Source organism: Carettochelys insculpta, chromosome 2 (genome assembly GCF_033958435.1).
Source record: "Carettochelys insculpta isolate YL-2023 chromosome 2, ASM3395843v1, whole genome shotgun sequence".
NCBI lineage: Eukaryota > Metazoa > Chordata > Testudines > Carettochelyidae > Carettochelys > Carettochelys insculpta.
Genome location: NC_134138.1, coordinates 14,360,386 through 14,381,383, shown reverse-complemented (window position 1 = coordinate 14,381,383; position 20,998 = coordinate 14,360,386). Strand labels below are relative to the sequence as shown.

The 20,998-nt window shown below is 43.4% G+C and overlaps 1 protein-coding gene across 1 annotated transcript in view; it reads right to left on the bottom strand.

Moving 5' to 3' along the window:
• The window catches only part of COL22A1 (collagen type XXII alpha 1 chain), a 263,941-nt gene extending 244,570 nt beyond the window's left edge, over positions 1–19,371 (bottom strand). The window contains exons 1-2 of the mRNA XM_074984490.1: positions 19,335–19,371; positions 18,345–18,911 (exon numbers count right to left, since the gene is read on the bottom strand). Coding sequence (XP_074840591.1) covers positions 18,345–18,911; positions 19,335–19,371 — 604 coding nt within the window. The remainder of the gene's footprint in view (positions 1–18,344; positions 18,912–19,334) is intronic.
• Between the last annotated feature and the right edge of the window lie 1,627 nt (positions 19,372–20,998).

Sequence of the window (20,998 nt, the reverse complement as noted above, 5' to 3'; positions counted from 1 at the left end):
AAAGAGACAGAAAATTGAAAAACCTGACAATGTCTTTTGTCACAGGCCACCTGTAACTAGCAAGAGAAAAATATCTAAAGCCAAATTGCTTGAGTGACCAAATAAGCTAAAACACTATGTTGAAGAAATGACCGTGGTGAAAGGGTATAGTAAGACATCTACTAATTCCACCTATTTGGGGGTTATAGGCGGGGTTCAGAGGTAAATGCTTTGTACCCAAAACAATATTTTTAACTAAATATTAAGCTACAAAAAGAATTGAAACAGCTTCAATGTAAAAGAAAACCCCAGGGCAGGACATGCTAAACTGACTCAAGATTTTCAGCAATCCGTGGATTAAGAAGACTCCTATAAGCCTGTTTACATAATTAAGACTGTGGCAATTGCCAATGTACTAAGCAAACAAAACATGAAATGGATAGGAATACCTTTAAATATTATATTAACCTATGGATCTTACTGCCACAGGGTACTAATTGAGGTCACAATCATACTTAAGAGCCCAAGGAGAGTTAGATGTATGTAAATAAGCAGCATATCCACAGTTATGCTTGCTATAGGAAAATGAGCATGGCCAAAGGACCATACTGGCTATGTCTACACAGCAAAGTTATATCGAGATAGCAGCTGTTATTTCAAAATAACTTTGCTAGCATCTACACAATGCAGCTGCTATTTCAAAATAATTTCAAAATAGGGGGTGCGTTATTTCTAAATTGGTATACCTTGTTGAAGGAGGAATAGTGCCTATTTAAAACTAAGCTATTGTGCATCCAATGGCTCTAATTTGAAATAGGCACTGTGTGTTTTGGGCCGTGTCTACATTTAGGATAAACTTCAAAATGGTCATGCTAATGCCCAAATTGAAGAATACTAATGAGGGGCTGAAATGAATATTCAGTGCCTCATTAGCATGCTGCCGCTTCGAAAGTGCCATGTGTCACTCACACACGGCTCATCTACATAGGGTTCCTTTTTTAAAGGACCCTGCAAACATTGAAATCCCCTGATAGGAATAAGGTGATTTTGATGTTTGCAGGATGCTTTCGAAGCGCTGTGGCTGGCAGCATGCGAATGAGGTAGTGAATATTCATTTCAGTGCCTCATTAGTATTCTTCAATTTGGCCATTAACATGGCCATTTTGAAGTTTATCCTAAGTGTAGACGTAGCTTAGATGATGTATTTCAAAACAGCTAAGTGCTATTTTGAAATGCGTTTTTTGGGGGGTTTTTTGTAGCAGTGTTATTTCGGAATAAATTATTCCAGAATAGCTCTGCCAGAATGCCTTATTTCAAAATAAGTCTGCTGTGTAGATGCAGCAGAGCAATTCTTAATTGGTCCTCCTCATTCAGCTCTGTTAACATTCACCAATCCTGACGACGTTCCAACCCAGGGCAATCAGCAGGTGATGTCACAAAGAATTTCCAACCCATCCTGTGATATACAAATGCACTTTTTTTGGTAAAGCATTAGTCTCCCATCTCTGCTGGTCATTGTGGGTCATATAACTTGACAGTGTAGTTTGAATAGTCTCTCGAAAATCTCAGTCCACTCACTTCTCAGTGCATTTTGTTCAGGGGAGTCCTTGCCCATACACAGAATACACAGCTGCATAGGGCACTTGAAAAATTTGGGGCATCACTGAGTCTTAATGTCTACACATCTACCTTTTCTTATCCCTGTTCTCTGGTTATGCTTTCAGTTAACTTAAAAGTGGAAAAGCCTGCCAGACCTATTAGCAAAACACTGAACCTGTGGAAGAGTCATTCAAGTGGTAGTGAAACCATTTAACAACCATTTGCAGCCCCAGGTATGTACTCTCTGTTTCTGATCTCACTCAGTTAATCTACAGGACCGTAGTTTAAATTTTGCTTTAAAATATTTCATTAGTATGTTGCTGAAGAGTATAAAATCACATCTCTAAAAACTCACACACCAGCTTCACCTGTCATTGAGCATAGGAAAACCTGTTTACTAGTGCTGTGAAAGGCCTCATAAATCCTAAGGACAGCCCTGATTTTGTATTACAAGTGTCTCAACAAGAGCCAGTTCTAGGAAGCTAGCTGATAGTATCATGCTGTTTACAGGTAGCTGGAAACTAATTAGACTGTGAAGCATTATCCAAAGGGGTAAGGCTTCTGATGAGGCACCTAACAGGCAGAGAGATTTTGCCACCATTTCGACCAACAGAGATTTAATTGCAAACAAAAGCCAACAACTCGTTATGACAGCATGAGAAAACAGAGATGCTTCTGTTCTAATTACTACCATAAGTTATTGCCTGGTTCTGGATAACTAGACTCTGCAGCTGGTCTGGGCATAAGTCATTCTGTTATCACTGTGACATGGAGTGAGTGACAGATAAACCTCCTGCACATTGTTGTGCAAATCCGTACTTAGCAAAAGTGGGTGAATAAAAGCACTGGCTAGGGCCAAGCAAGATAGGGTGTGTTTTCACTATACCTGGCCCAGGCTTCTACCTCCAACATCTCTTCCATCCATGCAGCTAAACTGGCCACCCACATTAAGTGGTGCTGTGCACTGGGTTAGCTGGCCCAGTGGAGTGTGTGGATGAGAGCTTTACCACATGGTTTCTAACCGGCCTGCTCTGCAGCAAGGGTGCCAGTTAGACCAGTGTGTGACTGAGTGTTCCCCAGTGACTCCCTGTAATTCCTCTTCATGCATCTAAGGACAGGCAAGTGTTCCACAGCTTCTTGGGAATGAATCATAAAGCACCTCGGCTCACCACAGCACTGAGAGCCACAAGCTGTGCCTTCCAAAGTCCTAGCATCCAGTGGGGGAAGCATGGCACCAGTGAGAACACAATAATTCTGGTAGGGCCTTGCAACATGGCCACTCACAACCAGGCTAGGCTAAACGGGGTGCCCCATCAGCCCCAGGTGCCAATCTCTCTGGTAGCAAATGCAGCCTCATTTTGGGATGCAGTTATCGCAACAAAGATCCTCGTTCCCACCCTGCAGCACCTTCAGCTCTGCTATTACCTGCTGGCTGCCAACTGGGCAGAAGCTGTGTCCCACTGATATTGCTCCAGCAGCAGTTAGAGGCAGACGGCCGAACTCATTTGCATCTGTAAGTTAAGCCTTGTGTATGGCTATGCATGGACAATGAGACCGGGGTTTTTCAGAATGGCTGCTGCTGGCCAAACTCTGTTCATTCTGAAGTCAGTAGTAAACCAGCCATTCAATGTAATGGGAGTCGCATCAGGCTGGTGCCAGTGGCTCCTGAAAAACCTGCATCAAAAGAGCTGTTCTGCTCTGATGGGTAAGTCTCGCAGGGTGGGCTTTCCCCTGGTTAATTGGCCCTTGCTAATGGCCAGATAAATAATCTGAAAAAAACCCCGTACTCCTGGGAGTTGTGCAGAGCTGCTCCTGGGGTGTGGGAGCAGCATTCTGCTCTTCTCACTCCACAGTGGCAGAACAATTAACTCAGTTCCAATTGTGATGCCAAATTCTGCCCTGTGCAGTCCCCCTTGAATAGAATATGCACTGCAGATAAGGACCTATTTGGAAGACAATTAAGAGGTTTCCCCAGGCATCATTTTGAGACATCAGGATTTCACATGTGAAACTGAGGACATCATTTGGCCTGTGGACAATGTGGTACTAGTGATGATTGCATGAGAAAGAAAGAATCCAGCTTGGCTTTCCAATCCCAGGTGCAGTTTGATAAATGCTTCAGTTATACTCAGGACGACTGAGGTAATTACAGGCCTGTCAGCCTCTAAAAATAAAATTATTGGAACAGCTGATATGGGACTGAATTACCAAAGAATTAAAGGAGTAATGTAATTAATGCCAGTCAATATGGGTTTGTGGAAAATAGATTTAATCAAACTAACTTGACATCTGTTTCTGATACGATTAGAAGTTTTGTTGATAATGCTAATACTCTCAATATGACACACAGACTTCTGTGTGGCATTTGACATGGTCCCGCATGGCATAAGAAACTAGAAGAATACAACATTTACCATGGCACACTTTGACTGGATTAAAAACAATCTAGCTGTTTGCTCTCAAAGTAGAATTGTAAATAGGCAATCACCACTGAGAGGATATGTTTCTAATGGTGCTCGGTAGGCGGCGTTCCCAATAAGCTGAGCACTTGGGTGGCTGCTCAGGAGAAATTCAGGGTGCTGGCCAGCTGATTAGTAGAGAGCCCACAGCCAGCAGCGTGAGTTTTTATTGGTGGTGCACATCCACGCAGGCCTCTGTGCCCACAGCAAAAATTATTCCTCCCATGTGTGGAAAAAAATTAGAGGAACATTGCCCACTGGTGCTGGTTCTCATCTCTTTGCTATAAAAACACTGCTAAAAGTTGTAGGTTATCACTGTCCCAGTTTGTATGTCTATAACACAAATGGACACAGAGTGTGCTGGATCACCTGATGAACTAGGTGCAAGCAAATCATATGGTCAGTCTGAAGTTATACGTCTAGATACAGAAGCCTTGCTCACAGGACTGGGGGGCTCTATGTCAGGGAACATTGACTTTGGAGAGGACTTGGGGCTCGTGGTAGGTAACCAGAAAAGTATGAGATGACACTGTCGTTCAAAGGACTAATTCAGAGATTCCAAGGCCAGAAGGGATCAGACCTTCCATCCTCCTGAGGAAACCAGCCTCAGAAGTGCCCCAACCTAATTTCTTGAGCATGTCTTTAGAAAAAGGTCCAGCCTTGACTTAAAATGGGCACAGAAGGAGAATCCGCCATGACCCTGGCTGGCTGTGTATACACAACCACCCTCCTTCGAAGGAAGGATGGTAATTAGGGTGCTGGGAGTTTACTAATGAAGTGCTGCACTGCATACGCAGCACTTCATTAAGCAAACTCCCCCCCCGCGGCAACTTCGAAATACTGGCTTGCGTCTAGCTGCAGCTCACCCGCCAGTACTTTGAAGTGCCGGGGCAACTTCGAAGTCCCTTTACTACACTGCTTCTGTTTTTTTTTAAATCTCTTTTGAAAAAGCAATTGGATGAGATTATGCACATGAAGCACGAGATTTGTAAATCAGTGCTTTATTTTTTGATTTCCCTCATTTACATTTCTCTTTCGAAAGAGGAATGTAGTGTAGATGTAGCCATGAGGAAGAATGCCTTTTTCTGAAAGATTCTTTCAGAAACAAAAAACGTGTAGGTCCCCTGGGGGCCTGTTTTTCAAAAGATCAGTCCTCATGGCAACAGATTTTTCAGTCCCAGCCCTTTCTTTCAAAAGAGCAGGAGCTGTGTGGCCACTCTCAATCAAAAGACCAGATAGGTTTTTTTTATGTGCTTTTTTGTGTGCAGATGTGCTCTTCTGAAAGAAGTGTTTTTGGAAGAGATCTTCAGGAAGAACTTCTTTCGAAGGATTGCTGTGTTGTAGAGATAGCCTCAGAGTACCCAGAGTGATCAGGTCTGCGGGACAATGAAAAATTAATGTAGCAGAGTAAATTGTAAGAACAGAACTGTGTGTGAGAGAGAACTAACTATAGTATTCTCTTTGCCAAATGGGTGTAAGAATAGAAATGTATATGCATATTGTGCAAGTTTTTCCACTGGGATAAACAACATTAAAACGCTGAGAAGAACAAAATATTGGGAGTTTTAAATAGGGTGATTTGCCAATTCAAGATGATTTAAAAGCAAAAAAATAAAAAGAAAACCATATTTGCGTTGGCACCAGCGCTGATATTTTCATTGTATGTTAGTTTTGGTGTATGAGTTCAAATGGGAAGGTCAGATGGAGTTTCGTTTCAAGACTCATCGATTCAAAGGCCAGTCAGAATCAGCCTAAAGGGCCTGAGGATTGATGGGGTGAAGGGCCTGGCCAGAGACCACCCCTTTGTGCACTGTGGCCCTTATTCAACATAGCACTTGAGCACAGAGGGGAAGACTTTCCAAAGCACTGAGATCACCATGGGTATGGCTGCACACAGAAACTGGAAGGCATGACTGCAGCACATACCTAAGCAAGCCCACTGCAAATGTCAGTGTAGCAGCAAGAGCAGAGGATAAATAAGCAAGCACCGCCCCACCCAGATCTCTTGGTATATCCTTGCATGACTAATCTGGGCTGCTGCCTGTACTGCTGCCACTACTGCTACTACACTGCTATTTATAGCAAGCTTGCTATATGAAAGCTATCTCTCATATGTCTGAACATGCAGGTCCAACTGCAGTGCAGAGATTCCCTTAGGGCTTGTCTTCACTACCATGGTACATCTACGTAGGTGCAGCAGTGCCGATGGAGAGTGTCTGGTGTAGACGCTCTATGTCGACAAGAAAGCGCACTCCCATTGATTAATTACTGCATCTCCGTGGTGGGAGAGCCAATGTAACTTATGTAGGTTAAGCAGCATAAGTTGCATCAAATTAAGTGGCAGTACAGACAAGACCATAGATGGTTGTGAATACTTTACCACAAATTAATGAGACTTAAGCATGTCCATGGACAGAGATGGGGGCTAGTAAGTTTTAAAGTGAAGAGCTTGTTTAGGTGCTTTGCTGAATCAATGCCCATTACTATTACAATCCAGGCCACTGAAGCCAAAGGAGTCCTCCCTTTTTATCGCCATGGGTTTTAAAGCAGAGACATAGTGTGACTCTCATGCTGCACTTAAAACGAGGATAGAGCTAACAGCTTCCCTTTCATGGAGCTGGGATCTGAGCGGAAGGCCCTCCAGAGCAAAGTCAGTTTGTGAGTACTGCTTCATTACACACACACAACACACACACACAAATTGAAAGATCATTGACACTCAATGAAATTGTGAGGCAGTCCCATTGCCCCACATGCTGATTTTATTCTTCATACCACAGCAGAAAAGGCAGCTCCCAGAAAAGGTGCCTTTCAACAACATGAATTAAAACTGCTCTGTCTCCTTCCTTGCTACTATCAATTGTACTTCAGCCACTAGCCGTTCATCTTTAGAGTTTTGTTTCTGTGCTGCATTGAGTCAAAAGACGGCAGCAGGTGGCATCACCAGGCATTTGTTTTCACAGGCCCATTTATCATGATGTTTAGAGGGAAGATGAGGAGAAGGGAATTGTAACTCACTTCTTTCACAGGTGAAGACTTGTTTGCAATTTGATTTAGCGGGATAGTTAAATAGTGGATGTGTAAGCTCAAAACATATTGTGTTCCTGACAATAGACCTCTAAATGGGTATCACAGTCCCAACTGAAAATATTATGAATGTGAAAAGCTGGATGATTAGTGCAACATAAATGCATGCAGGGTAAATAAGCCTTTGTTATGGAAAAGTACTCAGGCTGATGCTCATAGCTGTCCAATGCAAATAAAACTGCTGGATTTAGTATCTATGGAAACCAAGTATTGCTTTATTTGCAGAATAACAAGTGTTTTAAAGGAGAGGGATGATCTGGTTTGAGTCAACACTAAGAACCTGATTCTGGTCCCATGCCAGTTTAAACACCCAGATCCACCTCATAAGGCTTAGGTTGATTTTCTCAAAGTAATACAACAAATCAGCACTAGAGTTTAGACTTTCCTGGATTCGAGTTCACTGTTCAGTCCACTGCACCAGGCTGCCTGCATTATAGTATTGAAATCCTTACACAGAAAACTATTTTGTCACTGCCAGAAAAAGTGTGTTTTCACTGTGAGAGAACTAATAGACATTTATCTCACTGTAAAGTCCCAGGGGAGACAAGGTTGTTTTGTGTGTTGTCACTCAGAAAGGTCAAATCCAGATGGAATTTGTAGTATTGATCTTGTCTAGTTACATTGTGGTAACAACTGTCTGCACCCTTTCTACACTAGGGTTTCACCGTGACTTCACAGTTAAATGATGTTACATGCATTAGCTTCTTGTTGCAGCCTCCCACTCCCCATGCTCTTTTAGCCATGAAGACACAGCCTGACTACAAATTGTTTCAAAGTACTTCTTAGCATGTGGATCAAGTCATGATCTACCTCACATTTGACCTAAATCTCAATAAAGTTACTCAGAGTGTAAATCAAGGCAAAGCACTTGCACCCATTTGTATGACTGTATGCAACTTTGAAATACAGCCATCTCTGGAGAGGAAGTCTGTACCTATCTAACACAGTACAACAGCACAGTGCATCAATGATTGACATAAAATAATTAAGAATGGTGTATCAGGGCAGGTTATCCTGCTGGAAACAACTTCTCAATATTCCTGACTTTTGGGGCCTATGAATCTGACAGTGGCAAGTTTACTGATTACTGGGGCACTTTCTGCAGAACCCAGACTGATTCCCCTTCATCTTTTGTAAGACAATGAATAAGCCATTAGTGCAATGGACTTCCTTACAGTTTCTCATTTGCATTTAAAGCAACCAATTAACAACCAAAATAAAGTCTGTCTAAATGGCCAACAACTTTCCAATACTCACACTAGATTCCAAACAAAAAAGCAGTAAAGTAGCACTTTAAAGACTAACAAAATAATTTATTAAGTGAGCTTTCGTGGGACAGACCCACTTCTTCAGACCATAGCCATAGCAGAACAGACTCAATATTTAAGACATAGAGAACCAAAAATAGTAATCAAGTTGACAAATCAGAAAAAAAAATTATCAAGGTGACTAAATCAGAAAGTAGAGGGGCGGTGGGGGGGGTGTCAAGAATTAGATTAAGCCAAGTTTGCAAAAGAGCCCCTATAATGACACAGAAAATTTTCATCCCTGTTCAAACCACATGTTAATGTGTCGGATTTGAATATAAAAGAGAGTTCAGCAGCCTCTCTTTCCAAAGGAGTGTGAAAATTCCTCTTCAGTAACACGCAAACTCTTAAGTCATTAACAGAATGGCCCACTCCATTAAAATGTCAGTTGACCAGTTTGTGGATCAGGAGTGGTTTTATGTCTGTTTTGTGCCCATTAACTCTTTGTCTAAGAGAGTTTGAAGTCTGTCCAATATACAAAGTATCTGGGCATTGTTGGCACATGATGGCATATATGAGGTTAGCTGAGGAGCATGAGAATGTGCCCGTGATTCTCCCCCCCCCCGCCTCCCCTCTACTCTCTGATTTGCTCACCTTGTTAATTTTTTTTCTGATTTGTCAAACTTGATTACTATTTTTGGTTGTCTATGCCTTAAATATTGAGTCTGTTCTGCTATGGCTATGGTCTGAAGAAGTGGGTCTGTCTTCCAGAAAGCTCACCTAATAAATTATTTTGTTAGTCTTTAAAGTGCTACTTTACTGTTTTTTTGTTTTGATAATATATAGACTAGCACGGCTTTCTCTCTGTTACTAGATTCCAAACAGATCACCCTTGGAAAGCAGAGACTTTGGCCTTTGGGTGGAAATAGTAAATTCCTGGTGAGATTGAAACACTAACCCTACAATTTACTAACAAAAATAACCCATCCTTATAAATGAAGCTGTGCTGTACACAGAGAGTGGGATACTCTTAGCAGACCAGTACAATGTTATATACTTTAATTATGTCAGTGTATACAGTACTTTGGAGAACAAAATGAGGCTGGAATTCATCTAAAGAAGAAGTTCTTTAATATCCATACAGACTTGCCCTTGGGTGAAATGTCTTGTTGCTGTCAAGCCAAGCAGGAAATGACCTATGTAGAGTGGCTCACAATCATGAAAGGCTACCTCCAGGGACATAGTCTTAGAGGGGTAGCTATGCTAGTCGTTAGCTTCACAGATAACAAGCAGTCACCGTCAGAACACAGGGCAGGCGCTTCAAACTGGTGGTATGTCCCACAGTTAAGAATCACCGAGTCAGTGTGAAATGTGAACTCCTGGATAGCTATAACAATCTGATAATGGAGTCAAGTAGTCCCATTAATACTCTCCAGTCAATCTTGTGGCCCAGATATACAGTAAACTCTTGTTTAACCGTTATTTGAGTAACCAGCATGCTCGAATCCGTGGGATAACTCAGAGCCGAGTGGCTCTGGTCAGGGGACACTGGGTGGGAGCATGGAGAGAGCAGAGGAGCCTGACAGCTGCACTCACACACAACACAGAGTGATTCAGGGCAGTGGAGGAGGTCACTGCTGAGCGTTGCCCTGCATCACTCCATGCTGAGTGAGTGCAGTTGGCAAGTGAGCTACTCTCTATTATCCAAAATATTTGATTATCTGGCAACCTCCTGGTCCCGTGGACGCCAGATATCAAAGAGTTTACTGTACTGGACTCAGTTATAAAATAGTTACTTACACCAAAAATCACATCACCTCTAAGCTGTGTCTACACGTGCACGCTACTTCGAAGTAGCGGCACTAACTTCGAAATAGCGCCCGTCGCGGCTACACGCGTCGGGCGCTATTTCGAAGTTAACTTCGACGTTAGGCGGCGAGACGTCGAAGTCGCTAACCTCATGAGGGGATCGGAATAGCGCCCTACTTCGACGTTCAACGTCGAAGTAGGGACCGTGTAGACGATCCGCATCCCGCAACATCGAAATTGCCGGGTCCTCCATGGCGGCCATCAGCTGGGGGGTTGAGAGATGCTCTCTCTCCAGCCCCTGCGGGGCTCTATGGTCACCGTGGGCAGCAGCCCTTAGCCCAGGGCTTCTGGCTGCTGCTGCGGCAGCTGGGGATCCATGCTGCACGCACGGGGTCTGCAACCAGTTGTAGGCTCTGTGTATCTTGTGTTGTATAGTGCAACTGTGTCTGGGAGGGGCCCTTTAAGGGAGCGGCTTGCTGTTGAGTCCGCCCTGTGACCCTGTCTGCAGCTGTGCCTGGCACCCTTATTTCGATGTGTGCTACTGTGGCGTGTAGACGTTCCCTCGCTGCGCCTATTTCGATGTGGTGCCGCGCAACATCGAAGTTGAACATCGACATTGCCAGCCCTGGAGGACGTGTAGACGTTATTCATCGAAATAGTCTATTTCGATGTTGCTACATCAAAATAAGCTATTTCGATGTAGGCTTCACGTGTAGACGTAGTTGCTTCCAGTCCCAAGGGACCCCAGTTCAACCGATACTCTAGATCTTGCACCAGACAACTCAGGTAGCCAATTCTATACTAAACTCACTAAAGGTTTATTTGCTGTGGAAAGGAAATAAGAGTTATTGAGTGAGTAAAGCAGTTAAAATATATGCATAGGTGAGTTACAGTTTGTAATTCCAAATGATAGCAATGATGTAACAAACTGCCAGTTTCCCAAAAATCTTTACACTTCCCTGTATGAGTCCAAACAGTCCAGAGATGAAGGATCTTTTCTGGAATCCGTACTTATAGCTTCTTCTCATAGAAAACAAGCTCATAATGTCATTACCCACATAGACTTCCTTTGAGGGTGGAGACTGAGGAATGTGTTTTGAATTTTTTGATCTCCAATCATCACACACAATGACCACCTGTTTTGAAATTAACAATTTTCTGTTGAAGTTCTTCATTTTCATTTCACAAGGCTTTCTGGTTTGATGGCTTCTTTGATGGGCTATTTATTTACAGGAGTATGGCCAATGTAATGTTTGCACCTACATCATAATAGGATATAGATAAGTGAAAACACCACAAGTAACGTCTTAGTAGTTTTCCCAAATTTAAGACTAATACATTCAACGGTTACTTTAAGCTATATGAGTATACAAGTGAATTCACCTGGATCTCAGGAAGGATTAGACTTAGATTTCTAGATCAATTAATTTTAGTACTTGATCAAACATTAGATCCTTATTGATGGTAGTCAACCTCAAACAACGTAATGCCTCCTCGATGTTGTTCCCTCTATTTTTGTCCATCCATGGGAAGAATAAATTTTTGTTATGTGCACCAAGGCACCTGCAAATGAGTACCACCTGTAAAAACACATGCTGCCAGCTGTGTGCATCTGTAGACACACTGCTAATCAGCTGGACAGCACCTGAATCTCTTCTAGGTGGCTGTCCAAGTGCTTGACTTACAGGGACCGGTGCTCCTACATAATTTTTTCTCCTGTTCAGAGGGCCAGTTTAAAGGTCTTGCATCTTCTAAGTCCCACCTATAGCTTGAAAACCTGTTTAAGAAGGAACGTTGGTCTTAAAATGGAGGTTAGCATTGCTACAGCACTTAGGGGTGTGAAATATCCACATCCCTAACTGATTCAGCTATGGGGACTTAATCCCCCCAGCAAAGACACAGTTACATCAATGGAAAAAGGCTTTTGCCAACCTATCAACTGTTGTTTGTGGAAATGTTGCTCCTATGACAAAAGAAAAAGTCCTTTTGTCACTATAGTCTATGTCCATGTTATAGGATTTCAGCAGCATAGCTACAATCCTGTAGCTGTGCTGTTGTGGTACCCATAGCATAGAGGTGGCTGCAGGAATGGGCCTAAAAAGGGCTGTGGTCCACAGGGGTGAACTTCATCCTCTTCTGAATAACACTTAGTCCAGCATAAAACTGGTAACAAGGTTAGCATCCCACAGCACAAACATCAAAGGTTCTGAAGCAAGCTGGCATCAGAACCCATGTTCTGGTCTGGTCCTAGCAGTCTTGAATATCAAATTGATGCAATAGGATTTTCTTCCCCTATGGGAACCATATGAATAGAGCAGAGGTACAAACCTGGTTTGGAGAGTAGTTCCTATGACATGGTTTAATTGTCATAAACCCTGGATGAGAAATTGTCTAGTCCAACAATCTGAAGAAGTGGGACTTGCCCACGAAAGCTTATTACCAGTTGTTAGTCTTTAAGTTGCTACAGGACTGCTTGTTTTTGTTGTTGTTGTTTTGGTTTGGTTTGGGGTTCTTTTGGTGAAGATACATGTAACCCCTGAGGCACTGAGACCACATACCAGGGAGAGTGAATTCCCTGCTCTACAGGCTTGGCTAAGCGCTAGCTCCCCTTAAGCTCATGGGGCAGAGCATAGGGCTTTATCCCCTCAGGTTGAAGGTTTATTCCCTCCCACCAGCACCCTGGCTCTGTTGGCCTTACATACAGACTAACCTGGCTACCCCTCTGAAAGCTAATAAATCTGTTAGTATTTAAGGTGCTACAAGACTGTTTGTGTTTGTGAAGCTACAGACTAACACAAACACCCCTCTGAGATGGCTAAACTGTGTTTATGAAACTATTTTCAAACCCAGTAGGATGTTCAGCTGATGGTGAGAGGCTTTCAGAGACCCTGCGGTGACAACTGTTTGTTAACACCTTGGCAAGGGTCACAGCTCACTATTTTAAATCCTCTAAAGTGGAGTGAAGTGGCCTAGAATGGTTTGTTGGGTTCAGACATGAACAGGCACTTAGGTAAGCAGAGGTTAGGCAAGGCACAAGAACATAAAATGACAAATTGTCCTCAATGCCATTTCCCAGTTAGTATAAGATGACAAGTCCTAAACTCAACCTTGATCTAGATTTTAAGGTGTCAGCATTGTCTATGCTGGATGCTAGTTAGAATCCCACAAGCACCAATCAGCGGCCAGTCTGTCATGGGGAGAGCCCAACAAGCTGTTCATGGCTGAGGTACAATGGCAAAACCTATGCCGCCAGCCATTACCAACCCAGGCTCTTACCTGATAATGAAAAAGATGAATTTGCTATCCCAAGAAATACTGTTTCAATTGATGATACAGAGATTGAAGAGAATTTCTGCCCTCTATTACAACAGCAATGTTATCTCAGGATAAAAAAGGTAATTGGACCCTTAAGGATAGTCAGCCTTATGCATATTTAGCAAGATTCATCTGATCGCCAGACTCTGCAGGACACTTGCCCTAGGCCATATCAGTAAGAACCACGGCAGGGTTTATTTTTTTCCCCAAAGCACTGAGGAAAGATGATCTGTCAGAACATGAAGGCAGAGATGAATCTTGCAGGGTGGAACCAGCTGTTTTCTTGGAACCCAGAGCAGAAAGTGTTAGACACACAAGGGCTACGTCTACATGTGAAGCCAACATCGAAATAGGCTATTTCGATGAATAACGTCTACACATCCTCCAGGGCTGGCAACGTCGATGTTCAACTTCGACGTTGCGCGGCACCACATCGAAATAGGCGCTGCGAGGGTACGTCTACACGCCAAAGTAGCACACATCGAAATAAGGGTGCCAGGCACAGCTGCAGACAGGGTCACAGGGCGGACTCAACAGCAAGCCGCTCCCTTAAAGGGCCCCTCCTAGACACAGTTGCACTAAACAACACAAGATACACAGAGCCGACAACTGGTTGCAGACCCTGTGCATGCAGCATGGATCCCCAGCTGCTGCAGCAGCAGCCAGAAACCCTGGGCTAAGGGCTGCTGCCCACGGTGACCATAGAGCCCCGCAGGGGCTGGAGAGAGAGCATCTCTCAACCCCCCAGCTGATGGCCACCATGGAGGACCCAGCAATTTCGACGTTGCGGGACGCGGATCGTCTACACGGTCCCTACTTCGACGTTGAACGTCGAAGTAGGGTGCTATGCCGATCCCCTCATGAGGTTAGCGACTTCGACGTCTCGCCGCCTAACGTCGAAGTTAACTTCGAAATAGCGCCTGACGCGTGTAGCCGCGACGGGTGCTATGTTGAAGTTAGTGCCGCTACTTCGAAGTAGCATGCACGTGTAGACACAGCTAAGATCTGCCTTAGAAATATTGTTTTGGTATTGAAAGGTTATTTGGCTGCTTGAAAAAAAATGGTAAATTTCTCTGTCAACCTATTTTGTTCATACCAGAATAGCTTATAAATAAGTCTAAAACCTTAGAAAAGTCTTTTGTTTTTTTCCTATGCTTCACCTGAATACCTGCTGAGAGTTACCCCTGCTGCTCAGACCCTGGTGCTGCCACATGTATATTGCACATTGTTCTTCATCAGTCTTTTACCAAGTAAACACCAAAATGATCATGTCACCCAAAGGATCTGTGTACTTTCTTTTAGTCCATAATTGAGAGCTTTTTCTAAAGCCCATTGGAGTCAAAGAAAAGACTCGCATTGATTTCAGTGAGCTTTGTATCAGGCTGCTATGGCCCATTTTCTGAAAAAAAGAGCACCCACAGCTCCGATAAAATCCAGGACAGTGGCAGGTGTGCAATGCTTTTGAAAAACAAGCCACTAATGACTTCCAGAGCATAACAATTCATTCCAGCTTTGTCAGTGTCTTATTTCCCTTTTTCAGTCTCACACAATTTAGAAATGATTCCCATGTTCATCATATTTCGCTCCTTCCTGGTCTCTAACCTTCACATTGTATTCTCATAAGATGTAATTTCTCGTGCACTGATGATCTTCTACGTTTTTTTTCCAATGTTTAAGACAGTGATTCCCAAACTTTTCACTAGTGCAGACCCCCAATCACCCCACAAACCATTCATCGGCCGCCATCAAAGTCAATTCTATTTTCTATGATCATTTGTATTTATCTTTATAAGTGGCAGCATGATGTCATCATACCTCTTCCACTTCTCCATACCTGCCTGCTCTCAGCTCTAAATGACATGCATGTGAAAAGTGTTTTGAAAGCATGAAGACCCTTGGAACATCCCTGGAATTTTACAGAAATACCTCTCCTGCCATCATGTAGCGCCCTCACTCAGTTTGGTCAGCTGACTCTAGTCCAGAATGTAGATGGAGTAGTCTGGTAAAAATATCAACCACTGATACCAGGCCTTCTGAGTGCATGTATTATTTTGAAGCATTCTGTGTTTATTACTATTGTATCAGAGCAAGTCTAAAGTATTATTAACGCACACAACAGTGACTCATCCCCAATGATAAATTGTAGTCTAATATAGCAAGGAAGAATGGAAGTTCAAAACACAAATCCAACAAGACCAGAGAAACAGTTTATTCTGAACAGCTGCTGCCACAAAACTCAGAATCTGCATGACTGGGCTGATCACCACATTAATGCAGAATAATAACAGTTAGGGACTGGAAGAGTCGTTGTTGGCCAGTTCAGTGCAAAAATTACAGCTCCACCATTCCCCTTCATTCCAACCACCTGTTCACACCTACACCCTTCATGTGTAAACACCAGTTCTCCTCTACATTTTTCACCCTCAGAAAGCTATCTGATCCCAGAGCACATCTACACTTACTGGGAGATCCACCCGGGCAAGGTCAATCTTCCAGGGTTCGATTTTACGGGCCTAGTGGGGACATCGCTGTCAGTCACTGTCCTATAGCACACCCTAGAAGTCTTAATTTCACTTTGATGTTTGACATCTATAGCAGATATGATTGTCCAACCAGCATCACCTCTGAAATTTTCATGCTTCCTACTAGCTCCTAATTTTAACAGCACTTCCTTTGACCTTCTCAACTGTCATTACCAGTAGCCTGGATCCTGTTGGTTTTACGTAAAAATCAACCCACTAATGTAGTAATCTATCCCTTCCATAAGGCATTCCCCATGTTCAACAACCCCACCTTTTCATCCACACTTCAGGATACTTCTGTTCTCCCCACCTAAATTATTCCTGCAGATGAAGGCAGATAGTTCTAAGTAATGTCAGCCACAACCCTCAGGATGAAATGCTATATGCCTTTCACAGTCTGATGGTTGTAAATTAACACGTGTTACATACACATACTGTGGTTCTAATCTGCTAAGAGAACATTCCACCTGTTAAAATGGGCAATTGACCTGCCTGCTGCAAGAGACCCAAGAAGCAATACCTGCTGCAAGCATTAACTTTAAGAAAGTTTTCGACTGGAATTGGCACATATTTCAATTGGACATCAAACCTTTCTGGGCACATCAAAATGTATAGCTTACAGCATATCGTCTAGTCAAATCCAGTATTACACATATAGGCTACGTCTACACGTGAAGCCTACATCGAAGTAGCCTATTTCGATGTGGCGACATCGAAATAGGCTATTTCGATGAATAACGTCCACACGTCCTCCAGGGCTGGCAACGTCGATGTTCAACATCGACGTTGCGCAGCACCACATCAAAATAGGCGCAGCGAGGGAACGTCTACACGCCACAGTAGCACACATCGAAATAAGGGTGCCAGGCACAGCTGCAGACAGGGTCACACGGCGGACTCAACAGCCAGCTGCTCCCTTAAAGGGCCCCTCCCAGACACACTTGCACTAAACACCAGAAGATCCACAGAGCCGACAACAAGTTGCAGACCCTGTGCATGCAGCATGAATCCCCCGCTGCAGCAGCAGCAGCCAGAAGCCCTGGGCTAAGGGCTGCTGCACATGGTGACCATAGAACCCCGCACGGGCTGGAGAGACAGCGTCTCTCAACCCCCCAGCTGATGGCTGCCATGGAGGACCCCACAATTTCGACGTTGCGGGACGCGGATCGTCTACACGGTCCCTACTTCGACGTTGAACGTCGAAGTAGGGCGCTATTCCGATCCCCTCATGAGGTTAGCGACTTCGACGTCTCGCCGCCTAACGTCGAAGTTAACTTCGAAATAGCGCCCGACGCGTGTAGCCACGACGGGCGCTATTTCGAAGTTAGTGCCGCTACTTCGAAGTAGCATGCACGTGTAGACACAGCTACAGTGGCATATGAAAATTGTTCCCATCTCTGCAGCTCCCGAAGGCATATGATTGTCAGCCTTACTCCACTATACTGTCTAATGACAATACAGTACAGAACCAGACCCCACTCATATAGATAAGCTGCCGAGTAAGCTGTGATCAGATTCAGAGGAGATAACAGATCAAGTGTATGAAACAATACATTGGATACAGGGTGTAAGAGATCAAATAATTTCCAAGGGGCTGCAACATAATGTGTAGGTGAGTCAAATCAAAACAAAAAACAATCATATGTAGAGACTTTTTAAATAAATTTTCCATTCATATAAATAAATAAATTAAATTCTTTCCCTCTGATGAGATCTCGCTGGAAGTTGACCCTCATTTAATATTTTCTAGGCCCATCCAATCGAGAAATAAACAGACCTTACATGCCACTATCAGTAAAGTGGTTTTAGACAATGGAAAATTCAGCACACGCATGGATGGCAGGATGGATATGGAGAAAAGGAGAGACAGAGGGCCTAGGGCCCAGAATTAGTGTACACCTGCACTACAGGGAAGATTGATCCTGCCGGGGTCAATCTTCCGAAGTTCCATTTATCACATCTAGCAGGGACATGCTAAATCAGAGTTTGATTTAGTGTGCCTAGTGGGATGCTCTAAATCAAATTTACAGGGTGCTCCCTCAACCATGGTTCTCCTGCCCCCTGTTAGGAGTAAGGGAAGTCAATGGGAGTGCAGGTTCCCATAGACCTCCCTTAGTGGAGGAGATGGTGCAGAAGCCCAAATTAAGGTATATCAACTTTAGCCATGTAATTAACTTAGCTGAAATTGTGTATCTTAATTCAACCTTCCCCTGTAGTGTAGACCCGGTCTTAGAAATAAGAGAGAGTGAAAAAAGCATATATAAAGACATATAATGATTGTCATATTATACTTCTCTATATATTAAAGTAACGCAGTCTCAACTTACTTTCACAGAGCCGTCGTCTCAGTTTCCCTCGTATTTTATCAATGGCATTGTAATCGGAGACATGGAACACGTGGGCAGATTTAGGCTCAGAAGCAATTTCATCCAATTCCTCCTTTAAGGCCTCACCAACTCCCACAGCAAAGATCCTTATTCCAGCCTTACGTGCTGCAGTGGCTGCATCCATGACATAATCCTGACTCCTTCCATCAGTCAAGAGTATGGCCACTTTCTTAATGGTTGGGTCACTAAGCCTCCCACCAGCCTCTTTGGAAAAGCTGTAGGTGTTGATGTACCGGAGGGCATCACCAGTGTTTGTATTGCCCCCATAATACTGAATGTTCCTCGCAGCTTCTTTGATTTCCTCACGAGTTTGGTACCTTCCCAAGTCAAACTCCGTGGTTGGCCTGTCACTGTAACGTACAACTCCTACTTGGGTCTTCTGTGGTCCAATCTCAAAGGTCTCCACCAGATTAGACACCCACTGGCGGACCTTCTCAAAATCTTCTTTACCCACACTGGAAGAGGTATCCAAGATGAAGACAAGGTCATAGTGGACATTCTTGCAACCTGCAGGGGCAATGGAAAATACTACTAAGAGAAGCTGAAAGTGGATCATCACACATATCCTAATATCTCTAATCATGTCTATTCAGTGCACTGATTCTTTGCTGGAAGTATCTATCTCCTTGGTCCATAAAATGAGCACAAGTTTCCAGTCTTTCTTCCCCCCCCTTCCCACTTCACCCCACCCAGTCAATTTTGAGAGATCTATTTTAGATCGGGAGGCTTCTGTTGTCTTGAATTCAGTCCCTCTTCTTTCCTGTTCTGCTTGCTCTGCTTGTCTCCTCCAGTCCTTTTGCCCACACTGCCTGTGTGTATATGAGGCTGCTCTTCTGTTTTAAAAACCTCAGAAGTCTCTTTTCCATGTCCGCTTCTTATGCAGGGCATTGAAAAAATGCTGGTGGATCAAGACCTCTGTGTTGACCATGCCTGTAGCAACTTTGACCTTGAAACACGAAGCTTCCATGTTCCCTCACAAGTGATAGTATTAACTTATTTATGCTTAGCTACAAAGCAACTATTTTCTTCCCCATAAAGTCTCAGAGAGGCAAGTTTATAACAAGATTATTTTTATTCTTATTCCGTTTGCCAGTGTGTGTTGACCAAGGGATGATTCCTTGAATAGTAGAGCGCTTCCTTGACAACAAAGTACAGTTCCTTTGCAAAGCAAGTGTTTCCCCTCCCCCACAACCCGTCTTGTTGTTAATTAAAATATTCACATCTGAAGTCTGTGCAATCAAAAAGGCCAACACATGTTTTAATCACAGTTGTCTTGCACCAAGAAGCCAAACAGGCTGTATATTTCACAACTCTCTTCAAGGAGAGCTAGTCACCAAAAGGTCTTTTTCCTGCTTTGTCTGAGCATTCGCAAGCCAGTGTGTGTATATAACCACAGAAAAGCCAAGGGACTACAGGAAGAGAGCTATAGATAGATAGATAGATAGATAGATAGATAGACAGATAGATAGATATAGATATAGATATAGATATAGATATAGATTAATTTCATTTATATATATATATATATATATATATCCCTGTGCCCAGCTACTGTACATAGCAATGCTAACTCAGTGTCTGCTAGAAAACCCTCCCAGATTCTTATTGGTGTGTGTCACCTATGGAAGGGTGAATTGGTTGAAACAAGATGAAAAACATCCCAAGCCCTCCATGAGTTCAACACAGGGGCTCCAGGAATGCTCTCCATTCTCTCTTCTGATCTGGGTAGATTAGCTCCAGGAGTAGCCAGTCATCTTCAGAGGTCAGCTGGGCAACAGGCTCTGTGCTCCTGCATTGGTGGTGGACAGTCTTGGAGGAAAGCAGATCTACTAAAACTGTCCCAGCAAGGTCACCTGCATTGCCAGGATCTGGTCGATGAGGATGATGTATGGCAGGATTCTAGTGCGGGCCAGGAAGAACAGTGTTTGGAGGGAAAGGCAATAATTCCCAAGACTGCACAATAGAGGATAGAATGTTTACACAGGTCAGAGGATCTCATGTTTCCTGTGCTTATCTGAAAAAGCCCTTGTAGAGTTTACCCATCACTAGTGTTAGCATCTTTGTAGATGAATTTCACTGAACTTATCTGATTCTATTGACCATGAACATCTTGTGGAACAACATCTTTTTACATCACCTTGTAGATTCCAGAGCTGTATGAATGACTTCCTGCTAACAGTGCTCATTATTCAGCCAGCCACTCAACGGAAGACTAAAAAGCCATTATTCAATGATTACATGAGGGGACCAAAATGATATATCTCTTATATGACCTGAGGGTGCACGATGGCTGGAACAGGTGGGTGTTACGCTATAAGCAACCAGTTAAGTTATGTGCCTGTGTCTCCCTTTGAATATTGAGTTTAACTCTGCTCTCTATGCAATAGACGAGCATTATATGACTTAACTATAAAACTCAACTCAACTCATCTTCAACTGTAAAGGCTATGGGAAAAATCCAGCATCATTAACCTATCCTGTCTGGAAAAAATGGGTTAAACAGACCTAACTGAAGAACACAAGTTTATACACATTCAGTAATTTCTGTACATGTTGCTTCTTTGCTCACATTGCACCAGGTGATTGTAAGCATA